Raw genomic sequence first — 19,348 nt, 5'->3', positions numbered from 1 at the left:
GGGTGAACAAGGTCAGAATCTGTCATCAGCAAGTCACGCAAAGTTTAGGTGAATGGTTTTAATGTAAAAAGAGCAAACGAGAACTATTTGGAATCGCAGAAGGTGGGAAAGAGGGGCTGCACTGGGATCAGTATGGGACTACTGTTCAAAATTTCTGTTAACAATTTTGACAATAGAATAAAAAATGTCATTTCTAAATTGAAGACAGCACCAAATTGGGTGCTGTTTGCAACATATTACAAGTTGCCATTAATAAACACAGGATAGGCATTTAGTTTATGGTAACATAGAAAAGAATATGCTCCTGTATTTAGATCAGATCGTAATCAAATACTCAGAAAGTAATACAAATGGGATAAAGAACCAAAGGGACCCAAGACTACATATGTACAGACAAATCATTAAAAGTCATGAAAAGACAATAAAAACATAACAAAGGAAACCACAATGATAAGTTTTAGGAATAGAATCGAAAAGTATAGAAATTTATCTAAACTTGTATTAAATCTTGATCAGATCATAATTAATGTCCTGCACAGAGTCTGGTTCCCTTATTATAATACAAAGATATGAAGATGAAGTAAACAAAATTAACATGGATAATATTTGAGGTGTGAGAATATACTTCTCAGGGAAGAATGAATAATCCTCTTTCTCTTCATAGATTAGGAAGAGACTATTTCCCTTCCTGGGGAAGAGTAATACTGGAACTCATCAATTAAATATAGTTATCAAGGAATCAAATGGGAAATGCAGAAATCCAGAAAGTGTAACTCATTACAACAGGGACCAGTTGAGACAAATATTATAGATGCAATAAAGAGGAAGCATGTGAGAGTGAACAAAAGGTTGTACTGATAGTGTTATCTGGGGAAGGATGAAAGGAGGCTTGAGTGGAGACAGAATTGACTGAGAGGCCAATGGCCTACTTCTGTGTTGTATAATAGGATTTTTAAAAGGTTGTGGTTGCAAATGACAGAGCCCATTAATCCTACTACACCTGAAATCTATACTCATGCAGCACCACAGAAGGTCAATTATTGATTAAGAGAATCAAGAGGGAACAAGATATATCATATAAATACAGAAAACCAATGTAACTATCTTTCACCATGTTCACAAAGAAACAGAATACCAAATAATTTATGTTTCCCTGCAATATTCCATAATTTAGTAATACTTAGGTATTTAAAAAATTAAAAAGAATTAAATCAAAAATGTTTGGCTTTAGAAATAGGCAGGAGAAATGTCAAAACAACCATTAGAGCAAAGCACATTTTATGAGTTAAATATTGTTTGCAGTTCTCAGGAATAAAAAGCAAAAATGGGCCATGGGCTTAGCATTGAATAAAGCACTTCAGTATGTTTAAGAACGAGAATAATATATGTTATTTCCAGCAACCAAATCAAGACAATGTAACTGTTCACTTCATCATTAGCTGACAAAAAGTAGACTGAATTGCTGATTCTATTAGCAAATTGATGACAGCAAAGACTATCCCAAGGTCACAGATTGAAACTGTTAACACAGAGTTCAATATTCCATCACCCACCCACAATGAAATGTGGTACCGTCTCACTCAGATAACCTGCAGAAATTATCCTTATAGAGTGAGACTCAGCGCTTCTTACTCACAGCAGTTCTAGTTATAATTACACAGTCAGATAATTCTCCTTGATTGTAAATATATTATCAGCAGCGAAGAATATACTTATTCTCTATTTTTCTAGTTAAGAAGTTATTCATGGCAGACAAATTCAAAGATAGTTTCAACCTGGGAACAGTGATGGATAACTACAGCCCTACAACACTTGTTCTTACAAGGGCATGATCTCCTTATTTGACATTGTGTCTCTAACTAAGAAGAATAACAACCAGAATATTTTCTCCATAATGCTGATATTTAGGTCTTATTAGATCCAGAAACAAATAGCCCATTTTGAATTTCATAGTATTCCGATTTTAAGACTGGCAAAAGTTAAATTTCAATCATATGCTTGCAGTAATTTTAAATTTATGGTGCTGTCAGTCAAGGATTCAACATCATAAATTAGGAAGCTGCTCGAGCACCATTAGTGAAATAGTAAATTGGACCTTGTTTAAGTACCACACAGTAAGCTGGCACTAGACCAGCTGATTTATAGGTACCTCTGCAATGCAGCACAGAAATCTCTCACAGACATCACTGAATTAGCCCATGGTTACCTGAACTGATATGCTTTAAGATAAAGGAATAAGGACTTTGAAAACTGGCTTTGAAGCATGAAGAAAATGCTACCTGCAGGCCTCTGTTGTGCTTATTCCAGCTCTCAAGTTATCTGTCAACATATATAAAGTAAGCTGAGCTTTAGTAAAATTAACAGCAAAACAGTCAAAGGTAGTTTTCTAATTCTCCAGCTGCGTGGATTCAAATTAATATTCCCTTCCATAACCTCCTGAATGATCCTTGCATACTAAAGTAGCTGCTATTTACAATAACAAAGTAAGAATCATGCATTAATTACTTAAAACAATTTACAAAATCCATCTTGCACATGAATTTCTTAAATTTGTCTTAGAACAATATCAGATGTAAATATAAAATTTCCATATTGACAACAACATCATTTAATAGCATTAATGTCAATTTAATTAACTGCCCTGGTTGGTAATCCTGCAACCATTGTATATCCATTTATTGTGCAAGATATTTGTTTCAGCTACACTAGTAATCCCCTGCTTGGAAAAACAAGGTTGGCTTTCTGTTCATAATGATGCACACTTTCTAAACAGCTGCAAAGAGTGAAATCTCTGCAACTAGGAATAGTGGACATGATTGGTTAGTTCCCCTATCAGTCAAGCTTGATGACCACCTTGTTGTAGACAACCAAGACTGATTTAAAGCGCATAATTTTCTGTAACCATTCTCCATTCAGTGCATTTTTGGGGGCTGGGGTGTGGTGGAAATTACACTGCTTTTAATGCTAGAAATTGCTGTGGTTTTTATTCCCTCAGTTCTTTAAATAAACTGTTTTCTGAATTAAATTTACTGTTCAATGGACTGTTAGCTGTGAGTCATACACTCAGCTCTCCCTCCAACACTGGCTGTGGTGGGGTTGTCAATAAATATATTGTACAATATTTAATTCTAGTCAAGTGTAAGTGTGATAATGCCACGCAATGTTCAGTGGTCATCTCCATTTGCATTTTGTCATAGCCCTTTTTCCAGGTGTCAAAGATATTTTGGGCAGGGATTGTTCTTCACCCTTCTCAACAGCGTTACATTGCTCAAGGTTCACAGTCACCACACAGGACCTTAACATTTTGAATCAAGATAGATTCAGAGAACAAGCTCACAGTGGTGCCACTGTAGTGGGTATCTCTATGCTCACCATTTCAGTTGCCAGTGAACAAGGGCAGCTCATCGATGGCAGTAAGTTCCAGCTCAATTGATAAAAACAAAATCACATACCACTTGGGAAAAAAATGGAAAAGAAAAAGATTACTTAAAAATAAAAACCAAGTCATATTTAACCACTTTCTGCAAGAATTCAATTTATGAATCCAGGAATAAGAACACCGTCTACATCCCGTAAAACAGAAAAAAAAATTTCTATTGAAAGGCAGGGACAAACTCAAGGGGAGCAGGATGGAAAGTGAATCCAGATTTTAAAACAATTTGAGATAATCCTATGCAAAAAAGAGCATCATTCAAATTGTTTGCTCTAAACTTCTTCTGTTATGTTAATTGTCCCTTTTGATATAACATGAGTTTTGATAATTATTAAATTATATGAAAATTTACTTGTTAATCCATGGATCATTCCCTTGGTTTTCATAACAAATTCAAGGCGATGGACTGGAAAAAATTGATTTTCATTCAGCATTTCCCTACAGATTGTAACGAAATCCATCAATATCAATGGCAGAAAGTAGAAAGAAATTCAATTTAAACCAGCTAACTTCATAATTAGGTAGATTGTAAGTACTTTAAGATTAATAATTTATTCAAGACGATCATCGGTCTCCATTATTTTGAACACTTTTCATTAGACTGAAAACTTGTACTGAGACAACTGACGATCAGTGGAAAATAGGATTGCCTAAGATTTTCCCAAACTGTATGGATATAACTATCAGGAAATATTGAACAGTTTCGAACCTTTTCTCTCCTAAAGGGAAGACTTGGAGGAGAGTATGAGCTGACAGGGATCTCCAAGGGCTTGATAGGGTAAATGTAGAGAAGCTGTTCCCACTTCCAGGAGAAACAAAAACAAAGGCTCTTAAGTAATGGACGGTTATTAATAGATCCATTAGAGAAAGAAAGAGAAGTCTCTTCACCCACAAGATGAAGTTGAGCCAAACAGCACAGATGCATTTAAGGGGAAGCTAAATAAGCACATAAAGGAGAAAGGAATAGAAAGATATGGTGATAGTGTTCAACAATTGAGGAGGCTTGGACAGAGTATTGACACAGTCATAGACATGATGGGCTGAATTGTCTGTCTTTGCTGTAAATACTTTGCAACATTTTGTAATGATACTTGGATTTAAAAAAATCCTGTTTACCAACACCTGTCAAAGGAAGCTGTTTTCTAATTTTAGATTGATACTTACCACTGATATCAAGTCATCTTCTGGAATAGGGAGGTTTTCAATTTCTGACCACTGATCATCATTTGTGACAAAGTGAGAGCTTCGATCATTTGATACTCTTGGGAAAGTCGATTTGACAATCATAGCAGGATGAGGTCTGCCTCGGTCTACGTATTTGCTGAAAAATGGCTCATTGATTCTGCTTCGTTGCATTTCTATGCCACTTAAGTCCGCACCTTTATCAATGTTTTGCACACGGTGGTAGATAAATGTTGGCTTTCCACTGCTGAATGGCATTTTCCGACCTCTTGTCTCAAAGTGTTCATAATCTCCTGAAAAAGATCCTGAAAAGAGAATCATTTAAGGAAGATAATTTAATTTTTCTGCATATGCAATTCTCTATTAACTCAATAACTTTGGCCAGTAAGTAGACAAACACATTCCCAACTTGTGAAACTAACTCTAAACATCATTAATTACTATTTATAACAAAGGGCTTGACCAATAGTCACATGGGGCTCCTTTATGTGACAGAATGTTAGCCTAAATTCAAAATATGTTCATTATTCAATCCCCAAATAGAATAGTTACAGTGCAGAAGAAGATCACTTGATCCACTGGGGGCATATCAGCTCTATGCAATAACAATCCAGTTAGACCCACTCTCCTTACAGTTCTGTTCTTTTCTTTAAGATACTTGCTTATTTCCCTTATGATGGCTGTAATTGAATCTCTGTCCACTATTACTCCTGGCAGTGTATTTCAAACCCTAACTGGTCACTGTGTAAAATAAATCTAAATGTCACGTCTGCTTTTATTTGCTAATCATCTTCTTAGCTCTTAGCTCCTCTACCCATGGTAACAACTTCTCTCTGTCAAATCCTCTTGCAACCTCCTCTGTTCCAAGGAGAACAACCCCAGTTTCTTCAGTCTATTCACACAACTGAAGTCCTTCATCTCTAGAATCATTCTAGTAAATCTCTTCTGCACTCTCTCTAAAATTTGGCACCCAAAACTGGATACAATACTGCAGCTGTAGTCAAACTACACCTTAAAAGTGGCATCGCAGGTAGACAAGGTGGTGAAGAAGGCTTTTGGCACACTATCCTTCATCAGTCGGGGCATTGAGTACAGAGGTCAGAACATTATGTTGCAGTTGCACGAGATGTTTGTAGGCCGCACTTAGAATATTGTGTTCAGTTTTGGTCACCCTGCTACAGGAAAGTTGCTATTAAGCTGGAAAGAGTGCAGAGGAGATTTACGAGGATATTGCCAGGATAAGAGGGACTGAGTAATGGAGAGAGGTTGGGCGGGTTGGGACTTTTTCATTGGAATGGAGGAGAATGAGGGGTGATCTTATAGAGGAGTATAGAATCATGAGAGGCATAGTTAGGGTCAATGTGCACAGTCTTTTTCCAAGGGTTGGAAAATCAAGAACTAGAAGGCGTAGGTTTAAGGTGAGAGGGGAGAGATTTATAAGGAACCCGAGGAGCTACTTTTTCACCCAGAGGGTGGTCAGTATTTGGGATGAGCTGCCAGAGGAAGTGGTTGAGGCAAGTACATTAACAACATTTAAAAGGTACTTGGACAGGTACACGATTAGGAAAAGTTTAGAGGGACATGAACCAAATACTGGCAAATGGGACTAGCTTAGATGGGAATCTTGGTCGGCATGGACCGGTTGGGCCAAAAGGCCCGCTTCTGTGCTCTAAACTCTACATAAAAGGTGCAAGTAACTTCCTTGCTCTTGTACACCGTGATTCTATTTGTAAAGCCAGGATCCTATTTGCCATTTATAGAACTTCCTCAAACTATCTTGCCAGTTTCAATGAATTATACACACAAAGACACAGATACCTCAACATATGAATATTTGTTATGCCCTATTGCAAACAAAAAAATCAGTTTACTCTATAATTTTATGAATTCACATTGGAATTGTTATAAATAATTATTTTACTGTTTCCTAAAAGCATAGCTGAAAAAGGCACTAAGTTTTCCACATGCATTCTGAGTGCAATTTTAGTCTAATCTCAATCCTGATCAGATTGGTCTCCCTGTGCTTCCCTTTCACAGTAGCTTCGGTTTGAGAGACAGAGGGTCCAACTCTTCCCATTTTGTGCATGTAATACACTCCAGATGGGAAGAGGGATCTTCAGCTCAAAATATACAAGATTATAATATTTAAACAGAGCAAGACATGTTGACATACTATATTATATATTGAATTCTGTTTATGTGGTTTCCAAATCACACCAATAAAATGACTATCTAGGTTTACTAAGTCATTCAAGAAAATATTCAGAGAACATACAAAAAGATTCATTCAGTAGTTCATTCAAATCTAACCCCCTTATTTCTTTTTTTTTTGTTACCTTTCTTTCTGTTAGCATCAAAGTTCTCATAAGCCTTATGGTACTAGGTAAAAGAAAGCATGCTGGGTGAATCATCATCCAGGAAAGCTGATTGAGCTCACCAATCAGGACACCAATAGCTATTCAAACAAGGTTGGTCAACGTCTGCATGATCTAGCTCAGCAGGCAACAGGAATACCTGTGTGTGGTCAGGTTTATATTATCAACTATTGCAACATTCAGTCATAGTGTCAAGTCTCCCTTCTTCAATCTTTGCATACTTGTAATGTGGAGCTACAGGGAATAGTGCTTTGCAGCAATACTACATCCAACCATCTCAGCTCTTTCACTCCATCCACATCTACTTTGGATGGACATCAAACACAGGGTTGAATGTTGGACCTATCTATCACCCGCACCATGTCACCATTTGCTCAGTCTCCTGAATCGTCACTTGTAGCTTGGACAGCCAGCCAATCACGTGAGATGCCTTTACATCCTTCTAAAGACTGTCAGCCTATTGTATCATTCCTCATTAACTCTTGCCATCTATTCACGTTATTTTCTACACCCATCGTTGGTCATTCTTTATTTGGCTTTCTCCCCAAAATGTATTTCAGAATTTCAAAAGTAAATTGAGTTTATATATAAACACACTTGAAAAAAGCAGAAGTCACTGAGTAACAATAATTAACTGTTCCATAGCAAATATTGAAACATAACTATTGTGACTGCTACATTGCATTGCTTGGTATTATTTTGAAAATGTCATACTTTGGGTGAATCTAGTCCCAACATCCATCCAAAATTGTGAATCATTACACAGATGAACTGACCCATGAAACATGAGTGCTAACAATGGGTTATTATAATCATAATAGTGTGGGTCATTACAAAGATGGGTTATTATAATGATACCAGTTCTGAACTATTTTAGGACTAACCTAGATTGATAAAAGTAAATCAACCTCAATATTTTGGCAGATAACAGGCCAAAGTTATGGGACAAAGAAGTGTTCAACCACATTCCATGTGTTCATGCCTATTCAATGCCACCACGACAGAACCATATCTTCTTTGTTTACTTATTCATTTATTTACATATTGGTTTCACTGGCGAGAAGAGTATTTATTGTATATCTCTGATTGCGTTTAAGAAGGTGGTGATGAGCTGCCACTTTGAAGCTCTGCTGCCTTTCTGGTGAAAGTACTGCCACAATACTGTTGGGTAGGAAGTTCCAGGATTTAACCCCAGCAACGATGAATGAATGATGTATTCAAAATCAAGACAGTGTGCAGCTTGAAGGGAACCTACATACGGTGGAGTTCCCAAGTACTTGCTGCCCTTCTTTTTAGTAGTAAAGGCCACAGGTTTAGTAGGTGTTGTTGGCGTAGCCTAGGTGAGTAATTGCAGTGCACATTGCACAGCCACTGTGGAGTGGTGGTGGAGGGTGTAAATGTTTAGGATGGTGGATGGGTGTCAATCAAGTAGGCTGCTTTGTTCTAGATTGTGATACGATCGTGCTTTCCATCATGCTCCTGACAGTTGCCTTCTGGATAGTGGAAAGACTCTGGGGTGTCAGAAGATGAGTAACTCTTCACAGGTTACCTAATCTATGGCCTGCTCTTGTAGCCATAGTATTTATCTGACAGGTCCTGTTGAGATTCTGGTCAGTGGTGACCTCAAGATCTGACTTATGGGGAAATTGGCCATGAAAATTCCATTGAATGTCAAGGCAATGGGTAGTTAGGAACTCTTTGTTGGGGATGAGCATTGCCAGATACTTTTGTGTTGCAGATATTATTGATCTTTGTCAGCCCACGTCTGAATGTTATATTAATTCCAAACTCCATCCACCTGCCTTGGTTCCATATCCCTTTGCAAATGTTTACGATCAATCCATATCAGATTTAAAATGAATTGGACCAGCCTTCACTTTTTTTTGTGGGACAGCTTTCCACACTTCACCTTTTTTAGTGAAGAATTGTTTCCCAGTTTCCTTCCTGAATGGCTTTGCTCTGAGTTTAAGGTGCTTATGCTTCTGTAATGGCTTCAGTCCTAGGGCTGGTTGACAGATAGGAAAAAGAGTGCAGGAATAAATGTTTTTTTTTCCCCAGTGCTAGGCGGTGACTAGAGGTGTGCCACAGGGATCAGTGTTGGGTGCCAGCTATTCACAATAAACAGCAGTTATTTTGTTTGAGAGAAATAAATGTAACATCGTCAAGGTAGCAGACAACACAAAGATAGGAGGGATGTGAGCTGTGAGGAGGATGCAAAAAGACTCCAATGTGATTTTGGTAAGTTGAGTAAATGAGGAAAAATGCGTGGCAGATGCAGTATAACATGGACAAATGTTATACTGCATCTGCCATGCATTACTATCTCAATGGTTATAGTTTGGGAAGAGGGGAAATGCAAAAAGACCTAGGTTTCCTTGTATACCAGTCAGGTGCAGCAAGCAATCCGGAAGGCAAATGGTAATGTTGGTTTTCATAGCACAAGGAATGGAGTACGGTAATTGGTTTATTATTGTCACATGTACCGAGAGTAGCTTTTCATTGCATGCCATCCAGACTGATCATTCCATACTTAAGTACATCAAGGTACAAAAGGGAAAAAAAAACAAGAATGCAGAATATAATGTTACAGTTATAGAGAAAGTGCAGTGCTGGTAGACAAATAAAGTGCAAGGGCCACGAATGAGAGATCAGGAGCAAGGACTCAGAATCAGAATCGGGTTTACAGCTGTTCAGGGCCTAATTGAGTCTCACTTGTGGAAGAGAAACAAAGGACTGCAGATGCTGGAATCGAGATGAAAAAAACAACAAGATGCTGGAGGAACTCAGCAGGCCGGCAGCATCCGTGGGGAAAAGCAGACGATGCACATTTCCGAAGAAGGGTCCTGACCTGAAACGTTGACAGTCTGCTTTTCCCCACGGATGCTGCCTGGCCTGCTGAGTTCCTCCAGCATGTTGTTGAGTCTCATTTGTGCACAGCTCTGGTCTTGCTATCTGAAGAGGGGGTGAAACAAAGGTCTACTGGACTGATTCCTGGAATTGCAGGACTGATATACAATAAGGTATTGGGGTGATTAAGCCTATATTCACTGGAGTCTAGAACAAAGGGATCACAAGAAAATCTATAAAATTCTAACAGGACTATGCAAACAGTACAGAGGGGGGATTTTTCGATGAACCAGAGAGTCCAAAGCCAAGGGCCAAAGCCTCACGATATGGGGTATGCCATTTACAACCAAGATCAGGAGAAATTTCTTAACCCAGAAGACAGTGAACCTGTGGAATTCTCCACCCCCTGAAAACAGTGCAGGACATGTCATTAAATATATTCAAGAAGGAGGCAGATATATTTGTTAACGGTCAAGGGATATAGGAGAAGGCAGAACAGGCCACTGAAGTGAATGAAGAGCTGTGATCATTGCAAATGTTGGAGGGTCCAAACAGCCCACTCCTGCTTTTATTTTTCAACATTTTTAGGATCCAAACATAGACAAATCAGTTGTGCTTAAAGCTGCTGTTAGCTTCACATGGTGCAACTTCACACACAAAAAAAATAATTAGTTGGCAGGTGCAATCCCATGTCTCATTGGCAGAGAAAGCAAGAGTATCGCACTCTCTGGAATATCAAATATAAACAAGTACCAGCTGGAGTTATGCCAACCTCACACATTGCAATTCTTTCTGTGCACCTGTTAAAAGGTCCATTGAGGGAACATCCTGATTAACTTCAAATGAAAATGTTAATCTCATTACTTTCCAACCTTGTCACTGGCACTGGTGCTCTCTGTTTTAAGTTCAAAAGGCCAGGAAGTTGGCCTTTGAGACATCAACCAGCAGAAAGTGGGTTGCACAATTGCAGCAGAGCTGACGATGAAGGCCTGAGACTTGTTGGACTTTGCACTTAAGGTCTCAGTTTACACATGATTGCCCAGCTGTGGATGCCATGCTGATGTAAGCTTGCCTATTGGGGTCCAGGAAAATTGAGTTGCACACAAGTCTTGGATCAGGGAGGGAGATGGAATGTGAAAGGGAGGAGGTCAAATGCAAACAACCAGCAGTGTTGCTGTGGAGCTAGGAACAGCACATTGGAAATTTTTTTTCGGCTGCATTCAGATAAATATTGGATCTAGTTTTTGTTTTAGTTGACATCAGGGTCCTGAACCATGCATTCAACACATGAGTAGCATATTCAAGAGGCCTTATACCCACTTTAGGCAGCCATCTCAGACACTGGAAAATTGCCAGTTGTCAATATGACAACCAGCACAGGAAATAGCACCTAGAAAATGGTCTCATGCTCCAACCTAACGCTTATGTTTGCCCAGGATCAAGCAACAATGGGGATCAGCTTCTCCTCCACATTCTCTGGAATTTTACCAGTATGCTTTGTTGGTAACTAAAGGGATCGATGCATTAAAGGAATGGAGCAGGAGTGAACTATGCAGTCCTGCAAACCAGTTTCCCTCATTGAATGTTCACTGCTGATCCTGTATCTCGACCTTCTCACCCTAAGTTCATCACTCAGCCTTGAATATCCAATGATAAAAATAAAGATAGTTTAATGCACAGTCCAAAAATATTTGACTCCACACTCTTTCCAGATAAAGCTCTATAATGGGTCAACCATTTTGCTTTAATCAGGGGTTTCCAGTTCAGTTCACTGTTTTTTAATATTTGTCTCTTCATTTCCTATATTATTTTGTGCTTTTTTTCCCAATAATATTAACATTCTTAATTTTGAACATGGTGCAAAATTTAAAGTTAATGCAAATTATATTAAAATGAGCTTATATTAAAAAAAATCCACAGCAAATACAGAAAATGAATAACTCTTTCCACCTTGTAAAATTAACTGAAGGGAATTCATATTTTATAAGCTACTTTGCCACTGATTCAAAGATCACATACAATCCATTAATCAACGCGGCATCTGCAGGACAATATTCGTAAGTTCACCCAAGTTATAAACCACAACACCCTGTCTTGTCTTTTGCTTTTGGCACATGGCTCATGAGATCCAAAAATGTGCGGAACAAATTCTGCAGCACTCAGAGATATTGTGAAGCCAACTTCTAATGACAGGCTTTAAGTCAAATTGTGCAGTTTTTTTTTAATTGCAGATATTTGTATTGTTTTAATTGAACATGAGCAGATCTCTCCAAGTACTGATGATGATAAATTAGAAGTTATACAATGCAGGTGGGTGCAGTGAGTTTGTTAATAAAAAATCATGGAATATGGATGTCACTGGGAAGACTGGTATTGTCATTGTGAACTGCTCCTGACTGGGTAGCTTGCTGGGCCATTTCAGAAGACAGTTAAAGTCAACAACATTGTAGAGTCAGGAGCCACATGTACGGGGCAAGGTTGTCAGATTGCCTTCGCTGGAGGAATACAACCCACACATAACCTGTCCACTGGGAAGCCTGTCTACTGAGCCTGAACCATGGCAAATCCAGAGCAGAGGTTTAAAATGAATGGGAGATATTGGCTGCTGGAAGAAAGACAAATTAATGTTAAATTAATCCTGATGCTTGTTGTTGTCTTTTAATGAGCGCATTATAAATGTGTTAAATGCTAAAAGAAAATACAATATTTTTGACTTTAAACAACATTTTTGTTTTTAACAGGTCCAAAAGGTATTCATTAAATGACTCTGATAACAGCTAGAGCTGCTGCCCCACAGCTTCAGTGGCCCAGTTCGATCCGGACTTCCACTGTTATCTGTGTGTTCTCCCTGTGTTTCTCCCGGCTGCTACAGTTTCCTCCCACATCCCAAAGATATGCTGGTTGGTTGCTTAAGTGGCAATTGTAAATTACCCCTGGTTTAGGTGGGTGGTAGGAGATTCAGTGTGAAGTTGATGAGAAAGTGAGAGAGAATAGTTCACAGGGAAATAATGATGGATGAGATTGCTTTGAGAGTTGGCATGAAGTCAATGAACCTTCCTTTTATGTGGTGAGGAATATAACGGTAGCAACTTTGATAGTTGGTGAGTCAAGGTGCGCCAGAGTTGAGGACTGGGTACAGGTATTCACTTGCTTTCAAAGTTATTCTGTGATTGTAGTGGACTGTACTGAGACAGCCCCTGTGCCGCACTCTACCAGGCTAGAGAGCAGGAAGCCAGACTACCAGTGGAACACTGCCCAGGAGCCACACCAGAATGACAACATGGCACAAGACCTGGTGGCCAGCAACTTCAAGCAACAGAAGATCACCCCATTTATTTGTCATAGTCACATGGGATACTTTTATGATTTTGATCAGAACTGTTTCAGTATGGAGGCAGGGTTCACAAATGGAGTTCTGGGAAAGATGGTAGGACATGGATATGGGAGCCAGCTACACATTCAAAAGACTTTGAAAAGGGAATGTGGGTGCTAGTTTTCATTGACAAGGGGCTGGGGTGGTTGAGTTTTTTTAGGGGAGGTTTGAAGGGGAAAGGTTCAGTACATGAGGAGCAGTACTCATTAACAGCATCAGCTCAGAATGTGGGGCAGGAGGGTTAAGTTGGGAGTCTCCGGTTTTGTGGGAGTAGACTTGAAGGAGCAGGAGGGACATCTGGGACACAAGTTAAGCTTGAAGAAGCCATGTGGGTAGAAACAATATCAAAACAGCAGTAGGGCAGTCATAGAATCATTCATCGCTGAAACAGCCCCTTCTACCCACTGAGTCCTACTGACCCTCAGTTATGCCTTTAGACTAATCCCATTTATTTCCCCACAATCCTATCAACTGCCGCAGATTCTACACTCACCTACACAGTATAGGTAACCACAGTGGAGATAATTTACAGTGGCCAACTAACCTACCAGAGGAAGCGGTTGAGGGAGGTACAACAACGACACTTAAAAGACTCATGGACAGATACTTGCATAGGAAAGGTTGAGAGGGATATGGGCCAAACGCGGGCAAATGGGACCTGCTTAGATGGGCCTCTTGGTCGGAATGGACGAGTTGATCCGAAGGGCTGTGTAGTTGCCAACCGGAGCTCCCCCGCGGTGACAGGGAGAACGTGCAGACTCCACACAAACAGGCACCGGAGATCGGGCTTGAACCCGGGTCCACAGAGCTGCGAGGCATCAGCCGGTTGCGCCACCCTTTTCCGCAGGCTGACACCTCAGAGGAAGTTTGTCTTGGTGAGTTGCGGGGAGGTGACGGAGCAGTCGCTGAGGTGGGCGCCTGCCGCCGGTGACTAGAAGCGAGGGTGTCAGAGACGGGGGCGAGAGGGGTTCCAGGGGACGGCTTTGCGGCGTTATTCCAGGCTGATGCAATTTCGGCAGGGCCCAGTTTAGCTAAACGTGGCTTGTATCTGTATTTCAAAACTGAATAGTGGGGCTTTTTTCTGTATTTAAAAACAGGAAATCATTATCCCAAGCAAATATTTCTCCTATTTACATTAGTGGCTACCCGCAGTGAATTGGAATGGGACCTAAAGCTGCATCGCCTCCACCCCCCCCCCCCCCCCCCCCCCCCCGCGGTCAGCTCCGAACAGCCACAGCCACAGCCAGATGATCTTGGTGCCCTGATGTTGACGGAGACAACACCGTCTCCGCCCGCTCGCCCCGGCTGCGCTGACCCTGGTGCTGAAGCAGGCCCGCTCACAACCAGCGATGAAGCTCCACCGACCTCCCCCAACGCCCCTCTCCCCCTCCGCCGAGCACTCACGACCGCCGGAGCGCTCGGCAGGAAAGTGCTCGTCCTGTGCACGGCGCTAACCCACCGTAAAGGATGCATTCTCGCTGTCATGTCAGGTCGAAGAGCTAACATGACAGATCCGATGGTCGGAAAAAATAACTGGAGCCTTCCAATCCCGCACTGCATCTTTACTTTGCAACCAGAAAAATCCAGCCGCATTTTAACATTACCCAGGTGTTGCCTCCGAATACCAATTCTTCCCGTATCGATATCCCTCTTTATGGCAATATTTAGACTGCCCCGGGATTAGCTTTCAAAGGGTTAATACCTGTTTCAAACGCAGACGTAAGCACAGCGCGATGCAATAGTCAGGTGTGACGGGACCTACCTGCAGTATGCAACCGGAGCAGCAAGCACACCACCAGGATACGTTGCCTGCCCTGCATACCTTTACCATTGAACGGCAGGTACCACCAAAGCGGATCCCCACCTCTTCCCCAACACTAACAAGGTCTCAGCCCCAGACAGTCAGATCGGACTCCACGGTCTCCACTAAGCAAACAGTCTCTCCACCAGCGCTGGTGGCGCAGCTCCTCCTGAGGTATCCACAGTCAGGAGCTAATGTATTATTGATGCACTGAAGCAGACAGGTCTGGCATGCAACGGACAACAGAAGTGCGAGGGAGGAGGGAGCAGTCGGCTCTTGCCGAATGGCAGTGGGTTTCAGGAGAGATGCTGGCAGCTGCAAAGCACCTCCTAGCAACGACACATCACGTGCTCACAAAACCAACTTTGGGTCTGGCAAATAAATGTTGCAAATGCGATTAACGGGCATGTATTTCTCAGAAGGTCAACCAGCAAATATTAACAGTGAAATCGTAAGACCGCCGAGCAGAGTAAGCAAAGGGCTTGCCAGTTTCATTTATGACGCAGGACCAATCAGGGGGCTATGTGGAACTGAGATCGCCCCTGAAAAGGATGCAGGTTTCAGTGGTTGGGAGTGTGGAGGTGGCCAACACTTTGTAAAATGACATTGATAGGTTTGATCCACGTTGTTGCAATATGAGGGCCCCGCGCTGGGATAGCATTTAAAGATATTTAAGTTACCCGCTATTAAAATTGGAGATGTGATCTTCCAGCACAGGACGAGTTGGAGGTGTACTATCCCGTTGGTGGGCTATGGAGATTAAAAGTATATAGGGGTATCATCCTCCAGGAAATGAGGAAAAAGCTTGCTTAAAAATAGGGAAGGTGGTTCTTGATGCCAATCATCTTGGTATTCATCATCAGAAAAAGAAAGCTTGATGGTCTCACCCGCTGAGGTAATTAATTCCACAGGTTCAGAATAATAGTTTGGTTGAGGACAGTAAATGCATTGAGTGGTAGTGGAAATTGAAGTGTTATTAGTGATTCATTTGTGAATCAAACAGCAGAAAGTAAACATTTCCTCGATTTCAATGTTGTGTCAATGATTTACTGTGATATTTCTCTACAAGGTATAAACTGTTCAAGATTTGAAGTCTAGATCCACTGGTTTTTACTAGATTAGTATAACTCTCACACTAAAGCAGCTTAGCCAATTACAGTCCTTGCAAAATTCAACCATTTTTTTTAAAGCAGGAAAATGTAGTTCTCCTTGGTTCGCCAGCACAACTCAAGGTTTCTTGTTCCATTTCACCTCGGCAATGTCAATATCGAGATCGTTTTACTTGCATAATTGATGGAGCTATTTCTCTGCAAAGCATTAACTGGGGTTTCATTGTGGGAATTGATCGCAGAACTCCCCTCCGTGCGGGAGTAGTCTCACAAGTGCCATACTCGTCTTAATTATGTCAGTCTTCCCGAATATCTGGATCAAAATGTAACAGGAGATAACATGGACAACAAAAGATCCAACAGAAAACTAAATCCCTTTTCTCTGCTTAATTACAAACGATTTCAGAGCACGGATCTTTTTCACTGTAGCCATTAAATGAGTCTGCATCGGGTGCCTGTAGAGTTGTGGGGGGTGGGGGGTGGAATTACCAGATAACGTTTCACCCAAGCAGTGGATGGTTTAGAATCAATATGTATTGCAAACAGTTCTCTTTCTCAGTTCTTTGAAGGAATTATTGAGTGTTGGCTTCCTAAGATTCATGGAATTTACTTATTATTAATCAAAAGACAGTTGGAGAACTACAACATAATGGGGGAAAACCTAACACAAATTTTCCTTAATTGGGAGCAAGTGGCACATTAATCTTTACAGTTACTGATTCATTTGATGGAATCCTCTGTTATTAGCAGTTGAAGGGTTTTATAAGAACTTATCAGAAGTTATTTGAAAGCACATAATAGTTGCCATCTAAATCCTGAGGTGAGATACAGACCTGAAACCACGCCCAAATAACCAGAAGCTTTTACAACAAATGCTGTGAGGTTTTCAAATAAATCTGTCTTATTTAATGTATTTCCTTGCTAACTGTGGCTGCCGGTGTGGTTGCCAGGAAGCATCATACTCCGTGCTGTGGGATTGTTGATGGGGACTAATTGAGTGAATGAAACAAGCAACAGTTGATTACTAAGGAATAATACCTGATGAAACCCAGTGGTTTCAGTACCATGTTTTGAATTGACTGATTAAAGAAGGAGCATTTCAAAGTTCAACAGTATTCTCTGCCTGAAAAATATCTACATTGGATTATCAATTGGAAAGTTAGGGGTTGCAACATATTAAAGACATTGAAAACAATGTTATGAACAATCGGATAATCTAGAGTGGCTATAGCAACACCAGAAATGTGATCTTCATCATGCAAAATGAAATCTTCAAAGTGTTTAAGCAACTGTTTACAATATTCAATGTGCATTTTTATACTTTTAAAGAACCGACTGGAAATCCTTTAATTATTAACAGTGTTAAGCAGTTGTGTTTGATTAATGATAATGAAATGAATGTGTAGCTCTTTGGTACATATTAATTATGTGAGATTTTCCCAGCTTCTTTGCTTGATCAAAGATATTTAAGCAAACAAGTATTTAAGTAAACACTGCACTGGATATTTTTTAAAATCAAAGATGACTGGTGATTTGTATTCAGTAGGTAACTAGATGTAAGAGTTGTTTTTTAATGAAGCAGGTGCGAAAGTTGTCTATGTTCTCACCCTATGATTGGAATAAGCTTTTTGAAATACTCCTGGGACTTGGTATATACTGCATTGCAAATAACCTCCCTAGGACAGGGATATACTATTCAAATCATCTGAAAATAATTGTCCTGTGTTTCTGGCAATCATTTTGTCAGAAGCTGAAATATTTGGTGATTAAAGTATGAAATTCAAGATGGTTTGTATTGGCCACGGAACTCAAATATTAGTTTTGTGACCAATACAAATCAAAATAGTTCTTCATAGTGAGGTCAAGTATTCATAAAGGCAGGGAGCATTTCTGATCTGGAACATGCTGCTCATAAAGGAAAGAACCATTCAGGGCTTTCAAAAGGAATTTTCTAGGTACTTGAGGGAAAATAATTTGCAGGGCTGTGAAGAAAGTGCAGCAGAATGGGTCTAATTGGATTGCTCTCCAGAGAGCCATCATGGACCTAATGGGCCAAATGGCCCCCTTCTGCACCATAATAATTCAATGAATCTATTTTTTTTCAAAACTTACTGGAGGTGTTGAGATAGCTAGTGCATAGTTTGTGCCTTGTGATGTATATGGTAAAAGATTATTAATCATGGCTATGATTAATATTAACTACAAATGGTCAACAATAATCACATCATCAATAGGGGCTTAACAAGTAGTCATATAAATATGCAAATAACTCATTAATTTAAGAATTCCACCTGGTAAATGTTTTAAAGTACAGTATAGGCAATCAAGCAATAGAATAACCAGCTTACTATTAATTCATTTCTTGCATTTGCATGAAAATGTTCAAAAAATGGGTGTTTCTTTTTAAACTATAATTAGATTTTCCAAGAGGAGGTGCTTGCAATCTTAAAGCAAATAAAGGTGGATAAATCCCCAGGGCCCAACCCAGTGTGTTCGAGGACATTGTGGGAAGCCAGGGACAAAATTGCTGGGGTCCTGGCAGAGATTTGTATAATTGTTAGCCACAGGTGAGGTACTAGAAGACTGGAGAGTGGCTAATGTTGTGGCTCTATTTAAGAAGGGCTGCAAGGACAAGCCGAGGAACTATAGGCTGGTGAGCCTAACTTCAGTGATGGGAAAGTTACTGGAGGGGATTCTGAGAGACAGGATCTATCTGCATTTGCAAAGGCAAAGCCTGATTAGGGATAGTCAGCATAGCTTTGTGCACAGGAAGTTGTGTCTCACGAATTTGATTGAGTTTCTTTGAGGAGGTGACAAAGAGGATTGACAAGGGCAGGGCGGTAGATGTTACGTGGATGTTAGCAAGGCCTTTGACAAGGTTCCCGCATGGTAGGCTGGTCTGGAATGTTAGATCACGTGGGATCCAGGGTGACCTAGCCAACTGGATACAAAATTGGCTTGGTTATAGGGGTCAGAGGGTGATTGTGCAGTGTGGTTTTTCAGATTGGAAGCCTATGACCAGTGATGAACCACAGGGATTGGTGCTGGGTCCACTGTTGTTTGCCACTTATATTAATGATTTGAATGAGAACGTAGTTGGCATGGTTAGTAAGTTTGCAGATGACACCAGAATTGGTGCTGCAGTGCACCGTGAAGAAAGTTGTCTAAGATCACAACACAGTCCAGATCAAATGGGAAAGTGGGCCAAGGAATGGCAGATGGAATTTA

General features: G+C 40.4%; 1 protein-coding gene across 1 annotated transcript in view; it reads right to left on the bottom strand.

The window, feature by feature from the left end:
* Positions 1-15,221, bottom strand: part of LOC127578371 (receptor-type tyrosine-protein phosphatase R-like) — a 175,858-nt gene extending 160,637 nt beyond the window's left edge. The window contains exons 1-2 of the mRNA XM_052030316.1: positions 14,973-15,221; positions 4,598-4,920 (exon numbers count right to left, since the gene is read on the bottom strand). Coding sequence (XP_051886276.1) covers positions 4,598-4,920; positions 14,973-15,030 — 381 coding nt within the window. The 5' untranslated portion in view covers positions 15,031-15,221. The remainder of the gene's footprint in view (positions 1-4,597; positions 4,921-14,972) is intronic.
* Positions 15,222-19,348: the final 4,127 nt, after the last annotated feature.

The sequence above is a fragment of the Pristis pectinata genome, chromosome 15, assembly GCF_009764475.1.
Source record: "Pristis pectinata isolate sPriPec2 chromosome 15, sPriPec2.1.pri, whole genome shotgun sequence".
In the NCBI taxonomy this organism is placed as follows: domain Eukaryota; kingdom Metazoa; phylum Chordata; class Chondrichthyes; order Rhinopristiformes; family Pristidae; genus Pristis; species Pristis pectinata.
This window is presented reverse-complemented; position numbering and strand designations above follow the sequence as displayed.